General features: G+C 37.0%; 2 protein-coding genes and 1 pseudogene across 2 annotated transcripts in view; 2 read left to right on the top strand and 1 right to left on the bottom strand.

Moving 5' to 3' along the window:
* The window catches only part of IL1RAPL2 (interleukin 1 receptor accessory protein like 2), a 789,386-nt gene that overhangs the window by 73,341 nt on the left and 696,347 nt on the right, over positions 1-19,698 (top strand). The window contains exon 3 of the mRNA XM_037822409.1: positions 12,572-12,758. Within this exon, the coding sequence (XP_037678337.1) occupies positions 12,572-12,758 (187 nt within the window). The remainder of the gene's footprint in view (positions 1-12,571; positions 12,759-19,698) is intronic.
* On the bottom strand, positions 972-7,896 carry LOC119523250 (mediator of RNA polymerase II transcription subunit 7-like). The gene is given in 4 exon segments (XM_037822025.1): positions 972-1,349; positions 1,351-1,430; positions 3,324-3,339; positions 7,852-7,896. Coding segments are annotated over 4 exon segments (519 nt in total).
* LOC119523595 lies at positions 10,718-10,888 on the top strand (annotated as a pseudogene).

The following is a 19,698-nucleotide window of genomic DNA, read 5'->3' as shown; positions in this document are numbered from 1 at the left end:
GTCAGGGAAGGTTTTCTGGAGGAAAAGTTTGTTGTTATTTTCAAATAGGAACATCAGGGTTCTCCACAGACTTATGAAGAGCTCTTTTTTTTGACTTTTTGTGCAAAGAAGTATATTGAATTTGGGTGTCTGGAGTACAATTAAGAATTTAAAAACCCAATGAGTTTCACAGCATGATTTTAAGAACAAATACTTATATTAATTAATTGAATAAAAATGGATATGTGCTGCTGAGGTTCTGTGAAGGACTTTGGCTTGGTTTGGGTAGGCAGGTTTATAGCTACAGAAAGTTGTTTTTTAGAAAGTACTGTCTTGATAAAATAAAATAGAAAACTAGAGCAATAATGAGTAGAACTCATAGCTTTAAGAAAATGCTCTGAAGGCAATAAGTGTTTGTTTACTGCCTGATTTTTCAGAAAACAGGAATAGAAATTATGACAAAAAGTGTTGATGATAATAAGATTCTAGGTAATAATCATTGTAAGGTAGCAAAAAATTAATTTTGTCAGATAGGAAATATCCTTCCATGGCAAAGTGACAGTTATTTTTGATAAATAGTTATTTAATAGAATTTTGCTTCATTTAGTATAACTCATTGGCTATTTTACTAGGAACATTGGTTTGAATGGTAGTGAAAGATCATACTAAAAAGTATCATAATTATCAGTAGGAGGAAAGTTGTATCTTCAAAGTTGTACAGCAATTTCAAAAATAGCAATGTCTTGCACAATAGCAGAAACACGCTACTTTTCAAGGCGACTACTCTTAATGTAGGGATGCTCATTTGCCTATGATTGCTATAAAGTGCCTGCGACATCTCATGATTGACAAAGTTGGAGAGTCAAGGTAAAAGCCATTTAAATGACTTTTAGTTATACCTCTTTTAAGACTGTCTATGAGAAAATAAACTAACATATGATGCTATTTACTGAAAGGAGAAGAGAAAAGCAAGAAAAAAAAAGCAGCATCCTTCATGGTCTTTCATTCGTTTCATCAATTAGAACACACATGGCAGCATCTTTCTCTATAATTTGATCTCTCCTATTACTAGAATTTTCTCTTTGTTGTTGATTCTGTCCAGTGCAATTGTTGCTATCATCAGCTTCCACTGGTTCAGTTTTTACTCTCATTCCTGCTTCTGAATGAGACAAATCATCAGGCAAAGAAGCCAAGCAACTTTGAATCATCTCAATGACCTGTTCCAGATGTTTCAGAACCTCTAAGCACCGTTGACATTTCTGCACCTCCATCATGACTCTCAGTGTCTCTCTGGCTTGGTGGAGTCGGTATTCATTTATAAGATGATGCACGTGTACAAAAAGCATCTTAATTATTTAATTATTTAATTTATTCTAGCTTCTCTTCTTGTTTTATACTCCCAGGGCTCTTTATCAAAATATCTAAGAGGTCTTCAAGAATGGTGACTTGTACTCACCACTAGATCCACAATTCTAAGTTATCTATGAATGGATTTTCAAATATATATACTCGATGTATTATATAAAATACATATATTTTGCAACATATATTTACATATATAGTTTTTATTGAGTAGGTATCTGATTTAAATATTCAACCCCCAAATAAATTATTATTTGTGTTGAATTTAGAGTGAAAGATTTTTTGATGGCAAAATTTTACCTTGAGCAAGTAGTTTTAGAATATATATATATAATTTTTACTATCATTTCTATACCCACAGAAGCCTGCTTTTCCTTTTTTTCTTTTTTTTTAAGAAGAACAAAACAAAATACCCTAGTTCACCTTATGGTCTTGTTTGGGAGTCAGTACATTAACGTGGTAATACTGATGATGATGTTAAAGGTGATTAACGTCTCTGGATTAGCCCTGGTAATAAAACAAATTCACACAAACTCAACTTTCATCTGGATTTTCCAAGTATTGCTTTTCTTCCCAGAGAACCTAAGTTTGGTCAACACTTTCTCTTGGAATTGTTTCTGAAAAAAAGGTGTAAATTATGACCTAAACTAGATAACGTTAAACCTTTGGAATAGCAAACAAAGCTTATTTATAAATTTGCAAATTATTCTGGGATATGCACATTAGAATATTAATCTTTAGATGCTATATTTACACATCTACTTTTCTTTCTATTAGCTTCATCAAGTTGATATGGATAATCAAGAGTTAGTTTAACTGTTTACCCTCGTTGACATCAAGTTCTGAGAGTAGCCTAGTAAAAGGACTTGTGGCTGGTAGCCAAGAAACCTTGGCTCTCCACTAACCAGGAATATGAGCTTGACAAAGTATTTTCCTCGGTATCTACCTTTTACTACTCTGTAAAATGTAGATACTTACCCTGCTCATTTTCAAAAATGGACAATAGGTAAAATTAAGTAAGATAATAAATATTGAAGTTCTTTGAAAAATTACAAATGCATGCAATTTTAAGGATTGTTCACAGCAAGCCTGAATGTACTCCTTGTCCTCCTCAAGATGTGAAGGTGGGAAAGACAAAAAAAACAATTCCCATTCTTGCACACTTGTCAGTTTGCCTACTCAACTTTGCACAGCTCTAATTGTACCTAATGAAAAAAAAGTAACATTTTTAGGTCCCAGTTGCAGGAAACATTTTAAATAGAACTGGCCTGGGGCATTGTTCAAAATAAAATCTAAATAATGCAAGATTGTTAGTGGGAACTGTGCCAAGGCTGGATTACATGACTAATAAAGATCCACCTGAGGAGATTGTGGGAAGAGGGCAGAGTAGAGAGCTCCAGTACTCAGTTCTTCCACCAAAACAACTATTAAACAGGCAGGAACTGTCTGAAAAAAAACTGTTTTGAAACTCTGGAGGCCAGAAGAACACTGTACAGCATCCAGGGAAGAGCAGGAGGAAGAGGCTGACAAATTAGGGTAAAGAACAATAGATTGCTCTCTCCATGCAGCAGCTACTGGAGCCCATCCCCCACTCTCATGGCAGGCTGCTGTGGAGTCCAGCCCCAGGCTAGCTGGCTGGTGCCAGAAAGGGACATAAACATCCTCTTTCCCAAGACCAGGAGTGGGCACAGCTGATCACACATCACGGCTTTTGATTAGTGACCTTGAGTCACTGTGGACCCAGGTGTGAGCCATTGTTTCAACATGCCCCAGACAGAGGCGGTAGCCATTGTTTCAACCTGCCTGGACAAGAGAGGCAGCCTCCATTGTTTCAAACCACCCCACACAGGGGTGGTGGCAGTGGAGACTTAAAGATGCAGAACTTCATCAGGGCTATGGGGGACAGTTAGTTGAAGGGCTGCATTTGCTGGGCAAGCCAGGAAAGTGCAGCTTTGGGAAGCCATCAGAGAAGCTCTTGGCACCCTTCCTGATTTCCTCCTGAGGACACTTTGGAGTCAGTCTGTGTCCCCTTTGTGAGTCCCTGGCCCTGTTTCTTCTGTGTTCCCCTCTTACAAACTATGAACATTTGTCTTCCTTCCATCCCTTGCCACCTTTGCCCCGGTCCTCTGTCTCCCAGATGTAGCCAGTATATTCCATTCTTTGCCAGTATGCTGATAAACAAAACTTGGCTAATCCTTTCCTTGGTGGTTGGTCCAAGAATACATGCAAATTTTTCTGGGTCATATTTATGCAAGTAATGGGATATTTGACTGGCCACATACCTAAATCATAGAATGGTGGGCTTAATATCATATGGGATTGAAGCAAAGGTGGAGCATAGAGGACATGTTTATCAATGTGCAGTTACTGAATATATACCTTTTGATGCCTATTCAATTTTAAAAACAAATATTTACTGAGCACTTACTATCTATTAATTTATATCTTAGGGATTGATTGGTGAACAAGAACCCAAAAGCCTTGCCCTCTTGAGCTTACATTTACCAAGTAAATGAATGTTAGATCAGGGAGTGTTAACTATAATAATTAAGTAAGGACATAGATAGAGAGGAATGGGGAGACAGGCTACTTTAAATCATGTAATGAGATAAAGGCATCTCAGAGGAAGTAATAGTTGAGCATATACCTGAATGGTAAATGACCTAGGCTTTAGAAGATCTGGGGGAAGAGCATTTTGGTCATATAGAAGAGCAAGTGCAAAGGCCCATGGCTCAAATAAGCTTAGTGTTTTCAAGGAACAGAGAAAGTGCTGTGTGGTTGCACTGTAATGAGTGAAGGAGAGAGTTATGAAGGGCTAGATCATGTTCCTACATTGCCTTGTAGGAAGCAATGAAACATGGAAATGTCTATCACTGAAGTATTGAAAATGGGGTCAAGGAAAGCTAAGTTGATTGAGTTGAATTTTATCCTTGGCTGAGATTTTTTTAGTCTAGTGACTTTAGTTTCAAGCCTTTTTAAAGAGACTCTCCAACATCTGACATAAGTATAAAAGTTTCTCCCTGTCACTTGATACCCAGAGGGCATATTTTATGCCCTTTGGTGTTTCTAGAAATCCACATTGAGGAAGATAGACAAGTAATATTGCACAATCTACATTGTATAATGGAGCTGCATCTGAACATCAGAATGGACTGCTTTGATAGAATCCTCTTCAGATGATGAAGGCATGGGCTTAGTCAGGAGTGCTTGCCAGTAATTAACTTCACTAGAAAGCTAAGTAGTAGTCATTTTGATTAACTAGTTTGTAAACCCAATGGAAAGCAGCCCTCTGCACTCCTGTGTTTCCTATGATGCCTGGCATATTGTGAAATTTCAATGAATGTGTAACAAACAGTAAGAAAGTAAGACAAATATTAAAATGTTGGTATGCTAATTCCATCTGTTCGGAGTGTTACCATTTGGTTGTAAAAACACTTGGTTTTGAAGAGTTGTCTTTGGCATTTTGTATTTTTGATAGCAGTTATCCTTTGATATTTAGAACAGATAAGGTTCTGAAATGTCTTCCTTAAAGTGAGAGTAAATACTTTCAAGATTTACAGTTGAGGCTAGGAGACATCAACAAGATGGTGGTGGAGACATGCTGGTGAAAGTCCCCCATTAGAAACAGAAAAAAATGGGCAAAATCAACTTTCTCAAAACTCTGGAAGACGGTAGAGACTAGAGAGCAACTCAATGAATGCTGAAATGGAAAAAAAACACCTAAAAATGGTAAGAGTGCCACAGGACAAGTGTAATGGTCTCGACGCCTCCCCATGCTTGGATCCATGTGGTGATTTGTGCAACTCAAGGTGGCAGCTTGACAGTGCTCAAGTGTGGGTCCCTGTGAGCATATACCTGATAGTGTGGTGGTCAATGCATTCTGTGTATTGGGTCCCTGAGGCCTAATCAGCCCATAGTAGTGGCTTGGTGGCCTGTGCCCATCAACACTGTGGGTTTCTGGGGCCTGATTACTAGTAGGTCCATTTAAATAAAAATATTGGGTATCTTTGTACATTGGCTACACTGGCTCTGTGGAAGACTGTTTCAGGGTGTGGGGCTGGGTCCCCTAACCCAGAAGTTATTAGGGGCAGAAAAGCAACTCAGAAAGGGGCAGCTGAGTTGTAGAGCCATGGAGTGGACCCAGTGCTGAAAGACGAAGTAAAAAGTCAGACCAGAGTGTAAGAGCAGAGCTGAGTTAACCACACTGCTGGGGAGGAAAAACTGATTAAGACCAAGAGCACAGTCCAGTAACATGAGAGGGGAAGCTTCTTTTTTGGAGGGGAAACAGTTGCACATAATGGAGAATTCTTTAAAGCTACTGTGCATGCCCAGGACAAGAGGCAGGCTCAAAGAGTACAGAGAAGAACTAAACTGTTCACCACTGGCTGTTCTATAGGTTCATTATAAACTGAGCTAAGCATTGAAAAAGAGCCTCAGCACAGAGCCAATCTACACTAAAATCCTATGTAAGAGGGAGAGTCTGACTTTCAGAGTTAGGGCATCAAAATAATCAAATGCCTAGACTTCAACAAAAGACCTCAAGAGATACAAAGAAAGAGGAACCAGACAGCTCATTCAAAGGAAAATAATAATACAACAGAGGAAGCACAGACATTGGAGTGATTAATCAAAGATTTAAGTTAATTCTCCTAAATAAGTTCAGTAACTTAAAGGAAAGCATGGACATAGAACTAAAGGAAATAAAGAAGATAGTGCATGAACAAAAGGAGGAATTAGAAAGTTTAAAAAGGAAACAAATGCATATTTGGGATGAAAAACACAATAACAGATTAAAACTACTCTAGAGGGGTTCAACAGCAGATTTGAACAGGTATAAGAAAGGATCAGTGAACTAGAAAACAGGATAATTGAAATTATCCAATGTGAAGAGCAGAAAGAAAAAAATAATGAAAAATATGAGCAGATCTTAGAGGACCTGTGGGACAACATGCAGCACTGCAACATATGTATTATGGGATACCTATAAGGAGAAGAGAACGAGAAAGGGGCAGAAAGAATATTTGAAGAAACAGTGGCCTAAAACTTCTCAAATTGACAAAAGACACGAATATACACATCCAGGAACCCAGTGAACCCCAAACAGCATAAACCCAAATAGACCTATTCTGGACATATCATAATCAAAATGTCAAATGCAAAAGAAAAACAGACAGTTCTTAAAGCAGTAAGAGCAAAGCAATTTGGCCCACGCAAGAGATCCTCAATGAGATTAAGTGCCAATTTCTCATCAAATCATGGAGGAAAGAAGGAAATGGGATGACATAGTTAAAGAAGAAAGAGAAAAATTACTAGCCAAGGATTCTATAACCAGCAAAACTTTTGTTCAAAAAAGGGGAGAGTGAGTTTGAGACATTCCCGGAAATACAAAAGCTGAGTCCATCACTATAAGATCTGCCCTACAAGAAATGCTATGGAGTTCTTCAGGTTGAAAGGGTGTAGACAGTAGCTTGGGGACACATGAAGAAATAAAGATCTCCAGTAAAGGTAACTACACGGGTAAATGCAAATGCCACCATTATCATATTCTTGGTATGTAACTAAACTTTTTATTTCCTACAATATTTTTAATATGTTTTCATAGGAAAAATCATATTTCCACATTATGAGCATGCAAAATATAGAGAGGTAATGTGTGACAAAATAACATAAAGAGGGGAAATGGAGTGGTATAGGAGTAGAAATTACATATGCTACTGAAGTTAAGTTGGTATCATTTCAAATTAGTTTGTTATTGACTTAGGATGTTAAATATAAACCTCAGGCTAACCATAGGGAAAGTAGGTAAAATGTTTACAGAAAGGATATGAAAAGGGGATCAATCTATTTCACTACAAAAGATCAATTATATACAAAAGAGGTCTGCAGTGGAGGAAATGAGGGGCAAAAAAGTAGACGATGTACAAGAAACAAAGGAAAAATGGCTGAAACAAGTCTTACATTAGTAGTTATCTTGGATGTAACTGGATTAAACTATCCAATCAAAAGACACATATTGGAAGAATGAGTAAAAAAACATGATCCAATTATGTGTTGTGTACAAGAGACTCACTTTAGACCCAAAGACACAAATAGGTTGAAAGTGAAAGGATGGAAAAAATATTCCATGCAAAAAGTAACCAAAAGAGAGCTAGGATGACTATAAAGTCACCAAAAGAGAGCTGGGGTGACTATACTAATTTCAGAAAAAAATAGACATTAAGTCAAAATGTGTTAGAAGAAACATTGAATGATACTATACAATTGTCATTCTACCAAGAAGATGTAACAATTATAAACATATATGCATTTAATCACAGAGCTCCAAAATATATGAAGCAAAAATTGATAAAACTGAAAGAAAAACAGATAGTTATATAATAATAGTTAGAGACTTCAATATACAATTTTCAATCATGGATAGAACATCTAGACAGAATATCAATAAAGAAGCAGAAGACTTGAACAGTACTATAAATGAATTAGACTTAGACATATACAGAATACTCCAACCAAAAACAGCAGCATACACGTTGTTCTCAAGAGCGCATGGATCATTCCCCAGGATAGACCACATGTTAGACTACAAAACAAGTCTCAATAAATTTCAAAAGTTGGAAATTATATAAAGCATCTTCTCTGACCATAGTGGAATAAAGTTAGAAATTAATAACAGAAGGAAAATTTAAAAATTCAAAAATACATGGAAATTAAAGAACACACTCTTAATCAATGTGTCAAAGATGAAATCACAATGGAAATTAGGAAATTTCTTGAGATGAATGACAACAAAAACAGAACATACCAAACTTATGGGAAGCAGTGAAGGCAGGACTTAGAGGGGAATCTATAGCCATGAATGCCTATGTTAAAAAAGAAGAAAAGTCTCAAATCAATAACCTAGCTTTGTTTTGGAGGAACTAGGAAAAGAAGAGCAAACTAAACCTAAAGTTTGTAGATGAAAGAAATAATAAAGATTAGAGTCAACATAGATGAAATAGAGAATAAGAAAACAATCAAAAGAATCAATGAAACCAAATATTGGTTCTTTGAAAAGATCAATAAAAATGAAAAAACTTTTTAGCTAGACTGACAAAGAAGAAACGAGATAAGATGCAAATAACTAAAATCCAAAATGAAAATGGGGATATTACCATTGATCTTGCAGAAATTAAAAAGATTATAAAGAATACCATGAATAATTGTGCACCAACAAATTAGAAAATCTAGAATAGACAATTCCTAGCAACACATAACTTAACCTAAGCTGACTCAAGTAGAAATAGAAGATCTCAAGAGACCTATAACAAGTAAAAAGATCAAGTCAATAATCACAAACCTCCCAACAAATGAAAGTATGGGACCAGATGGCTTCACTGGTGAATTCTGGTAAACATTCAAAGATTACCACCAATTCTTCTCCAACTTTTCAAAAAAGTAGAATAGGAGAGAACTCTGCCTAACTCATTCTATGGGCCAATATTACCTGACTACCAAAGCCAGATAAAGATATCACAAAAGAAAAAGTACAGATCTATTTCCCTTAAGAATATAGATGAAAAAATCTTCAATTAAATACTAGCAAGTCAAGTCCAATTGCATTTTAAAAGAATTATACACCATAACCAAGTAGGATATATCATAGGAATGCAAGGGTGGTCAACAAAACAAAATCTATGTAATATTACCACATTAACAGAATGTAGGAAAAAAATAACATGATCATCTCAATCAATGCAGGAAAGGTATTTGACAACATCCAACAGCCTTTCATGTTAAAAACACTCAGAAAAATAGTAACAGAAGGGAACTTCCTCACATGATAAAGGGCATGTAGAAAAAAACCCCACAGACGACAATATATCCAATGGTGAAAAACTGAACATCTTCTTCCTGAGGTCAGGAACAAGGCAAGGATGCCTGTTTTCACCACTGCTATTCAACATGGTACTGGAAGTCCTTGCCAGAACAATTAGACAAGAAAAAGAAATAAAAGGCATCCATATCAGAAAAGAAGAAGTAAAACTAAAAGGCATCCATATTGGAAAAGAAGAAGTAAAACTACCTCTATTTGCAGATGTCATTATCATTTATATAGAATACACCAAAGAATCCACAAGAAAACCACTAGAACTAATAAGCAAATTCAGCAAAATTGCATGCTACAAGATTAACATGCAAAAATCAGTTGTGTTTCTATACACCAGGAACGAATATTCTGAAATGGAAATTAAAAAGACAAAAGCAGTTCCATTCACAATACTTCCTAAAAGAATAAAATACCTAGGAATAAATTTGGCTCAGGAGATGAAGGACATGTACACTGAAAACTACAAAACATTGCTGAAAGAAGCTAAAGACTTAAATAAATGGCAAGGCAGACCATGTTCATGGATAGGAAGACTTAATATTATTAAAATATCAATACTACCCAAAGTGATCTACAGATTCAGTGCAACACCTATCAAAATCCCAGCAGCCATTTTTCCAAAAATGGAAAAGCCAATCCTCAAATTCATATGGAATTGCAAGGGGCCCCATACCAGGCAAATCAATATTGCAATGGAATAACAAAGTTGGAGGTCTCACACTTCCTGATTTTAAAACTTACTACAAAGCCACAGTAATCAAAACAATATGGTTCTTACATATAAATAGACATATGGACCAATGGAATAGAATTTAGAGTTCAGAAACAAAACCATACATTTACGGCCAACTGATTTTTTACGAAGGCATCAAGTACATTAATTGGGGGGAAAGAACAGTCTCTTCAAGAAATAGTGCTAGGAATACTGTATATTCCCTTGCAAAAGAATGAAATTGGGTCCCTTGCTCACACCATATACAAACTTAACTCTAAATGGATCAAGCACCTAAACATAAGAGCTAAAACTATAACACTCCTAGGATAAAACATAGAGGGAGACTTCATAACTTTGGATTTGATAGTGATCTCTTAGATATAATGCCAAAGGCATGAGTCACAAAAAATACATAAAATGGACTTCACCAAAATTAAAACTTTTGTATATCAAGGGACACTATTAAGAAAGTATACAGACAACCTACAGAATGGGAGAATATAATTGCTAACCTTATATCTGATAAGGGTTTAATACCAGCATATATAACAATCTGTGATAATTCAGCAAAAGAAGGATAAATAGCCCAATTAAAAAGTGGGCAAAGGTCTTAAATGAGCATTTCTCCAAGGAAGGTATACAAATGGCCAATAAGCACATGAAAAGATGCTCAAAGTCATTAGCCACCAGGGAAATATAAATAAAAAAACACAGTGAGGTACTGATTCATACCCAAGAGGGTGGCTATTATTAAAAAGACAGAGCCTTTTCCTCGTTGCATCCCTGGAAGCAAGATGGGCCACCAGCAGCTCTACTGGAGTCATCCCTGAAAATTCGTCCAGGGTGCTCGCTCTTGCCATGTCTGCTCAAACCAGCATGGTCTGATCTGGAAATACGGCCTCAATATGTGCTGCCAGTGTTTCTGTCAGTACGCGAAGGATATAGGCTTCATCAAGTTGAACTAAGTGATCTTCCTTGATCTTCCACAACATCTACGTGACTAAGGAAGCAATGCTAGCTCTTTGTATATAAAATAAAACTTAAAAAACTAAAATTATGACTTTAAATGTGAATGGAATAAATTTGTTATAAAAGTCTTACATAAAAAAATAAAATAAAATAAAAAGACAGAAAATAACAAGTGTTGGTGAGGATGTGGATAAATTGGAACCCTTATACATTATTGGCAGCATTGTAAAATGGTGCAGCCACTTTGGAAATCAGTTGGTGGTTCCTCAGATACTGGAACATAGATTACCATATAACCCAGCAATCCCACTTCTTGTATATATCCAAAAGTATTGAAATCACAGACCCAAAGGGAAAATTTTACACCATAGTTTATAGCAGCATTATTAACAATAGCCAAAAGGAGGAAGCAACCAAAATGTCCATCAAGAGATGAATGGATAAACAAAATGTGGCATAAAAATACAATGGAATATTATTTAGCTGTAAAAAGGAATAAAGTTCTGATACAACTTGAATGAACCTTGAAGACAACGTGTTGTGTGACCTAAGCCAGACACAAAAAGACAACTATTGTATGATTTCACTTATCAGAAATACCTAGCATAAGCAAATTTAATAGAGATAGTAGATTATAGGTTATCAGGGACCAGGCAGGGGGAGGGGAAGAGGGATTTATTGTTTAAGAGGTGTAGAGTTTCTGTTTGAAGTGATGAAAAAGTTGGGGTAATGGATGTTGGTGATGGTAGCACAATATTTTGAACGTAATTAATACCACTGAATTGCACCCTTGGAAGTGGGTAAAATGTGAAATTTTGCAATGTATATATGTTATTAAAATAAAAAGTTTTTAAAAAATGATTTACAGTTGGCCTTCTTGGTCTTATCAGGCTTTCTGATCTCTTCCTCACACTTCCATTTTTGTGCATGTGTGATTGACATCTTCTGGAGCCCAGGTAGGATAGGGTAGAGTAGGGAGAAGACATGGAGTACACAGGGATATGAAGGCGCGATTTCATTCCACAAATACCCTGAGGTAATGTGTTAGTCAATTAATGCCAAATTTCTGAAGTGGCCTTATGGAAAAATTCAGTGTTGAAATCCATTTATAGTGTTGATGGATAAAATTAACCCATACTGACTACACTCCACCAAGATTTGTTCTTATAGAAGCCCAGAATTTGACCCCTGACACATCTCAATAAGCACCTTAGAAAGCTATATAAGATAACAAGTATCTTCTGTATGTTGATTTGGTTTTCAGTGATGTATCCTATAAAAGGAAATGTTGGCTAAGAAATCAATGACAAAATGAATCAATCCCTGGAGTACCTATTGAGGGATTAGTATCCCTCGTTATAGAGACTTTTTCACAGATTTTCACTATCAGATTTTCAATGTAGCAATATTTACTACTGGGAAAGAAGTCTGACCATCTTAGAGTTCAGAGGATGAGTACAGCTGCTCTATGTGGCTACCTCATGGCCAACAATGTACACATTAGCATTTTGTTTCATATCTTCTTGTCAATTAAGTAGAAAACTGCTCTGTGTTGTTTTGATCTTGTTTCTGATTTCTAGGCAAGGTCCTAAATGGAAAAGTCAATACTCTTAAAATGTATAGAGTACAAAGTTGTAAATACCCAATAAAGCCATTTTGCTGTTTCTCTGTTCCTACAGAAACTCGACATATTGCATGAAGGTGTCTATGTCCTTGACTGTGGCAGAGAATGAATCAGGCCTGTGCTACAATAGCAGGATCCGCTATTTAGAAAAATCTGAAGTCACTAAAAGAAAGGAGATCTCCTGCCCAGATATGGATGACTTTAAAAAATCCGATCAGGAGCCTGATGTTGTGTGGTACAAGGTAACTCAGCATACTGTCAAATACATTTTTTTCCCTCGGTCTATAGCTGGCTTGAGGATAGGGAAAAGGAAAGGTTTTATTTCTAGTTTTTGGTAATAGATATTTCACTGAGAAGAATCAACAGATCCACAACTAAATAATTCAGTTTTGACTCCTATATACTGCTGGTTTCGGTGCATTTCCATCAGCAGGTGTCAGAAGCAATCTCACCTTCTCCACCTACTAAAAACAAATAAAATCTTCCTTTACCTCAAATCATGAGAACAAATGGGAAGAAGGGTGAAGATTTAAATAAGACATGAATGAAATGATTTGGGGGCATAGAATATTATTTAGTGTTAGGAACAATGACCCATTATTACAAGTAGAAGTACTTGCAAAGAATAACAAGTATTAGCCATGTCTATACGGTGGGAGTTACTGCAGTAAATACAGAAGAGAAATATGGGCCCTGTGCAGGGTGAGTGAACACTGCTAAAGTTACATTTAGCTGGAAATAAGCCACACTCTAAGGTTGAACAGAAGAGAGTTGAATGAAGGGAATATTTACAGGGTTCAGGAACCAACAAGGGAGAAAGGTGTTAGTTACCACCTCTTGGCCTGCAGCGGCAAGGGGAAGAGGCAGTATCTCTGGAAACTGGCAAGAGTGGAGAGGGCTTGTCAGGAAAACTGTGGCCTTAGAGGGACATAACCCTTGTCAGAACTTTGGTAGATAGAGAGGGAGTTGGCAGGATAAATGCCCTAACCCTCTTGACTCCTGCCTTCAGATCTCCTGCTAGTGCCCACGCCCACCCTGGTCGAACCCAAACGGAAGCCAGAGGGGGAAAGAGATAGAGTCAATTGTGTCCAGCTTCCCAAGCCATAGAGCAGGGCAGAAAAGGGTCAGGAATGAATCTAGGGGAGGAAACAGAGAATAACCATATAACTTTCCAGCTATGATATTCTAGCTGCTAACCTGGGGACTCATGATCCTATAGCAGGACTGAGTATCCCCTGCCAGTTCTCAGCCACATCTGACACACTATATAGTTTTAATACATGGTGGCTGCAGGTGACCAAGGAGGCTTTTTGCAAAGGTGCTGTGTGCATTGTGGAACCAAACACCTGTTATAAAATGGTGGAGCAGGTTGTTTCTATAGGATCTGACAGACCCTCAGTTCCCAAAAAGCCTATGCTATAACTGCCACAGCTGTTATGTGCTTTGATATGCTTTAAATTTGGAAGCCTCTCCAACTTTCTACCTGGAGAACTCACCAATAAACCAGCCTATTTTCAATAGGACATCAACAATGAAACTACAAACACACACATGAATGTCTTTGCAAAGGAAAATTTCAAATCTAAAATCAGTTAATATTTCACAGTACATAATATTTAGCAGCAATCTTTCCCAGATATCTTCATAAAATAGCGCGTATAGAAAATAATATTGCACAGTGAAGTGAATGGATGACCTGCCCTGAGGGCTTTGACCGCTCCAGGCTCCTACTGGCTGATTTAGATTTGAGGAGAAAGGAATCAATGAGAATCTATATGGCAGTAATTCTCTCATAGCTCCCCAGAGGGCTGTGGCCCACTGGTTTGGAAGCTCTGGCCTATTTTTCCTTAAAATGTGTCATGTAATTTTTACCTACAGATGACTGAGTAAGCCAATGCTGGAAAAGAATGTGTGGAAGGGGGCTGTTTCTCCTATATCTAGAGTACATCAGTTAGCAAAAAGAGGAGAGGTCCCTATTGGTGGCCATTACTATCTTTTTACAGATAAGGAAACTGAAACAACTTAGAGGATTGCTTAGCTAACACGTGGCCAATTGGGGGCTCAAACCCTGAACTTCTGACTTCTAATGAATGTTCTTCTTATACCACCACTCTGACTGCTCTGCTAACTGTATATCTTATGCACGTATAAGATACATCACAGGTGCAAATAGAATGCTATCTCAAAATTGTTACTTTGGAAGCAGTTCCTGAAATCCTCCCTAAGGATTTGGACTCTTAAGTGTCCAAATGAACTCAAATAAACCAGAAAGATATTTTCACAAGATCAAACCGGAGCTAAGTAGAAGGAATTATAATATCAGTGACCTTAGAGCCTGTCTAGCACAACTCATTCCTCTTACACGTGAGGAAACTGAAGCCCGAAGAGGTTAAGTGGCTTGCTTAAGACATTAAGTCATTAAGTAAGTCGTTTTCCCCTTTCTTTTTTGACATTTGCTGAATTTTACAAAAGGATCTGAAACCAGCCAGAAATAAGTGAATATATGTATCTATACATATATATTTAAAACTGTGATCATTTAGACAAACAACACAGAGCTGTAAAAAATTAGTTGTCTCCTCTTCCACTCCATTTTCACCCTCTAAGGTACCTAATGTTACCTGTTTGTTATCTCCTTCCACACTTTACACTACACACACATACTACATAAATATATATTTATTCACACACATACAAACATACACACATATATCTCCCCTTCCCTTGCTTTTATAAAAATAGGAACATCCTATACCTATCACTCTTCAGCTCTTCCCAACCCACACACACACTTATCATGAACATCCTTCTTTGTCAATAATATACAACTAAATCCTTTTTTAAAAAATGTCTGCATAATAGTTCATAGGATGAAAAGACTTTAACTTATTTAACCATTCTACTACTGAAAGACATTCATGTCTCTTTCTAGTATTTTATAAACAGAATTTCAGTAAACATCCATGTAAAATATATATGTATATCCTTACATCCATGACATGCAAGATGGGAATGCTTTCTGCCACTATTATTATTCAACATTGTTTTGGAGGTTCTAGCTTATGCAATAAGAAAATTAAGTGAAATATGCTGTATAAATATTGGAAAAGAAGAGACAATATAATCTTTTAAAAAAACTTTTATTTACACACCATACAATCCATCCAAAGTGTACAATCAATGGCTCTCACAGAGTTGGGCATTCATCACCACATCAATCAATTTGAAAACATTTCCACTGCTCCAAAAAGAAAAATCCCAACCCCTTATACTCCCCTATTATTGACATCTTGCCTTGGTATACTTTTGTTACAACTGATGAAAAAATATTACAATATTACTTTTAACTATAGTCCATAGTTTGCATTAGTTGTATTTTCCCCATATACCACCCTATTATTAACACTTTGTAACAGTGATGTACATTGGTCCTAGTTCATGGAAGAACATTCTTATATTTGTACTATTAACCACAGTATATCATCCACAACAGGGTTCACTGTGTTGTACAGTCCCATGTTTTATCCTCTAACTTTTCTTCTAATGATATACATGACCCTAAACTTCCCCTTTCAACTACAATCACACCATAATTCAGCGCTGTTAATTACACTTACAATAATGTGCTATCACCTCTATCCATTTACAAACATTTACAATAACTTTATTAAAATTTCTGCACAAATCAAGCACTAGCTCCCCATTCTTTACCCTCATTCTATCTCCTGGTAATCTATACTTTAGATTTTATCTCAATGAGTTTGCTCGTTATAATTAGTTCATATTTGTGAGACCATACAATATTTGTCCTTTTATGTCTGGTTTATTTTACTCAACATAATGTCCTCAAGGTTGATCCATGTTATCGCATGCATCAGGGCTTCAATCCTTCTTACAGCTGAATAATATTCCATTGTATGTATATACCACATTTTGTTTATCTAATCATCACTTGATGTACACTTCGGTTGTTTCCATCTTTTGGCAATTGGGAATAATGCTGCTATAATCGTTGGTGTTCAAATGTCTGTTCGAATCCCTGCTTTCAGTTCTTCTGGGTATATACATAGTAGCAGGATTGCCGGATCATATGGCAATTCTATACTTAGCTTCCTGAAGAACTGCCTAACTGTCTTCCACAGCAGCTGCACCATTTTACATTGCCATCAACAATGAATGAGTGTTCCCATTTCTCTGCATCCTCTCCAACACTTGTTATTTTCTATCTTTTAAATAACATCCATTTTGATGAGTGTGAAATGGTATTTCATTGTGGTTTTAATTTTTATTTTGCTGATAGCTAATAATGTTAATCATCTTTTCATGTGGTTTCTAGCCATTTATATTTCCTCTTTGGAAAAGTGTCTATTCAAGTCTTTTGCTCATTTTTTAATTGGGTTGTTTGTCTTTTTATTGTTGAGTTGTAGAATTTCTTTATATATTCTGGATATTAAACACTTCTTGACATGTAGTTACCAAATATTGTCTCTTATTGAGCAGGCTGCCTTTTCAGTTTCTCGACAAAGTCCTTGAAAGCAGAATGGTATTTAATTTTGAGGAGTTCCCATTTATCTATTCTTTCTTTCATTGTTTGTGCTTTGGGTATAAAGTCTTAGAAGCCATTTCCTACCACAAGATCTTGAAGATGGTTCCCTACATATTCTTCTAGGAGCTGTATGGTCCTGGCACTTATATTTAGGTCTTTGATCCATTTTTAGTTAATTTTTGTATAAGTGCAAGATAGGGATCCTCTTTTGGATATGGGTATCCAGTTCTCCCAGCACTATTTCTTGAAGAGACTGTTCTGTCCTGTGAGGGTCTATTTCTGAACTCTCAATTTGATTCCTTTGGTATTGATCAATATGTCTATCTTTATGCCAGTACCATGGTGTTTTGACCACTGTAGCTTTGTAATATTCTTTAAAATCAGGAAGTGAGAGTCCTCCAATTTTATTCTTCTTTCTCCAGATGTTTTTGGCTATTTTGTGCCCATTACCCTTCCAAATAAATTTAATGATTGGCTTTTCCATTTCTGCAAAGGAGGCTGTTGGAATTTTGACTGTGATAACGTTTAATCTATAAATCACTTTGGGTAGGATTGACATCTTAGAGATATTTAGTCTTCCAATCCATGATCATGGAATGTCCTTCCATTTATTTAGGTCTTCTTTGATTTCTTTTAACAATATTTTGAAGTTTTTTGCATATAGATCCTTTACTTCTTTGGTTAAATTTATTGCTAGATATTTGATTCTTTTAGTTGCTATTGTAAATGGAATTTTTTCTTGATTTGCTCCTCAGATTGCTCATTTGTAGTGTATAGAAACACTACTGATTTTTGCATGTTAATTTTATATTCTGCCATTTTGCTGAACTCATTTATTAACTTTACTAGCTTTGTTGTAGATTTTTTGGGACATTCTAAATATAGGATTATGTCATCTGCAAATAGTGAAAGTTTTACTTCTTCCTTTCTGATTTGGATGCTTTTTATTTCTTTTTGTTGCCTAATTGCTCTAGCTAAAACTTCTGGCAGAATGTTGAATAACGGTAGTGACAGTGGGCATCCTTGTCTTATTCCAGATCTTAGAGGGAAACCTTTCAGTCTTTTACTATTGAGTATGATGTTAGCTGTGGATTTTTCATATATGCCCTTTATCATGTTGAGGAAGTTTCCTTCTATTCCTATCTTTTGAAGTGTTTTTATATGGAAAGGATGCTGGAATTTGTCAAATGCCTTTTCTTCATCAATTGAGATGATTATGTGGTTTTTCCACTTCAATTTGTTAATGGTGGTGTATTACATTAATTTGATTTTCTTGTGTTTAACTGCCCCTTCACACCTGGGCTAAAACCCACTTCATCATGGTGTATAATTCTATTAATGTGCTGTTGGATTTGATTTGCTAGTATTTTGTTGGTGATTTTCAACTGTATCTATGTTCATTAGAGAAATTGCTCTCTGTATAGTCTTAGTTTGAAGATCATATCATTGTATACCTAAAAAACCCCAAAGTCTCAATGGCAGCAGCAAAAAAATATAACTAATGATAATATTTGTTAAGGTAGTTTAATAAAATCTTGAAAAAATTCAGTAGCTGCTGTTTTTGCTGCTAGCAATAATAAATAAACATTTAAAAGTGAAAAATGAAACCATCCCATTCACAACAGTGACAAACTATAAGACACTTTGTAATACATTTACGAAGGATGGGAAGGGACCTATATAAAAGATAATTTTATTGAAGGACTTAAAGTACTATCTAGAGAGGAACCTAAGATGGCGGCTAGGTGAGACAGAGAAAAAAACACCTCCGTGGAAAACACTAGATAAAAAAAACCAGAAAGTGAACCAGAACACCACTTCCAGAGTAGCACCAGCCGGACAAGTTCTGCTAAAGCCACAGGGAACGTGTGTTTGGTGAAACCAGGAATCTGCATTCTGAAACGAGTGAGTGAGTAGGCTGAATCCCTCGGCCACCCTGAGGTGTGGGGAAATGGTGGGTTGGTGTTTTTAAAAAAGAAAAAAAAAAAAAGAAGCCCAGGAACAGCTGCAGATAAGACGGGAGCGGTCTGGACTAACACCTCGGTGTCTGGGGTGGAGGATACCCCTTCCCACACCCACTGCTGATTGTCTCGGGTCCAGGGGAGCAAAGGGGAGATGCACGACTTGCAGCTGTCTCCCCAGAGGGTGGGGCTACTCCTGCCTGGGGCCGAACACACAGCACAGAGCCGAGCCAAGAAACCCAGCCTGACGGAGTCTTTCCTGCAGCACCACTCACACAACACAATATCGGCCGTGAACAGTGGCCTTGAATACACCCACAGCTGATTGTCCCGGAGCTGGGAGAGCGGAGCTGTGTGGAAAGGGGGAAGTTAACGTGTCCCATTCAACCGTCTTTGAAGCGGGCTGGGAACGCCCCTACACAGCCCGGCAGCCCAGGGCTTCCCTGGAGGCTGGCGCTCACTTGTGACGTGGCACGGCCCTCCCCTCCTCAGCAGAGGTCCTGGAAAAGCACAGCAGGGAGGGGGGAACTGCTCAGAAATCCCAGGGAACCTACGCCAATACCAAGGACTTTTGTGTCAGTGGCAGAGAACAACCTTAAATCTCCGGGAACACCTGGGAGGTTTGATTGTTAAACCTGCCCTTCCTCCCTAACCACTCAGGCACACGCCCCTCAT

This window comes from Choloepus didactylus, chromosome X (assembly GCF_015220235.1).
Source record: "Choloepus didactylus isolate mChoDid1 chromosome X, mChoDid1.pri, whole genome shotgun sequence".
NCBI classification, from domain to species: domain Eukaryota; kingdom Metazoa; phylum Chordata; class Mammalia; order Pilosa; family Megalonychidae; genus Choloepus; species Choloepus didactylus.
Note: the sequence above shows the minus strand (reverse complement) of the source record. Positions and strands in the feature narration are given on the sequence as shown.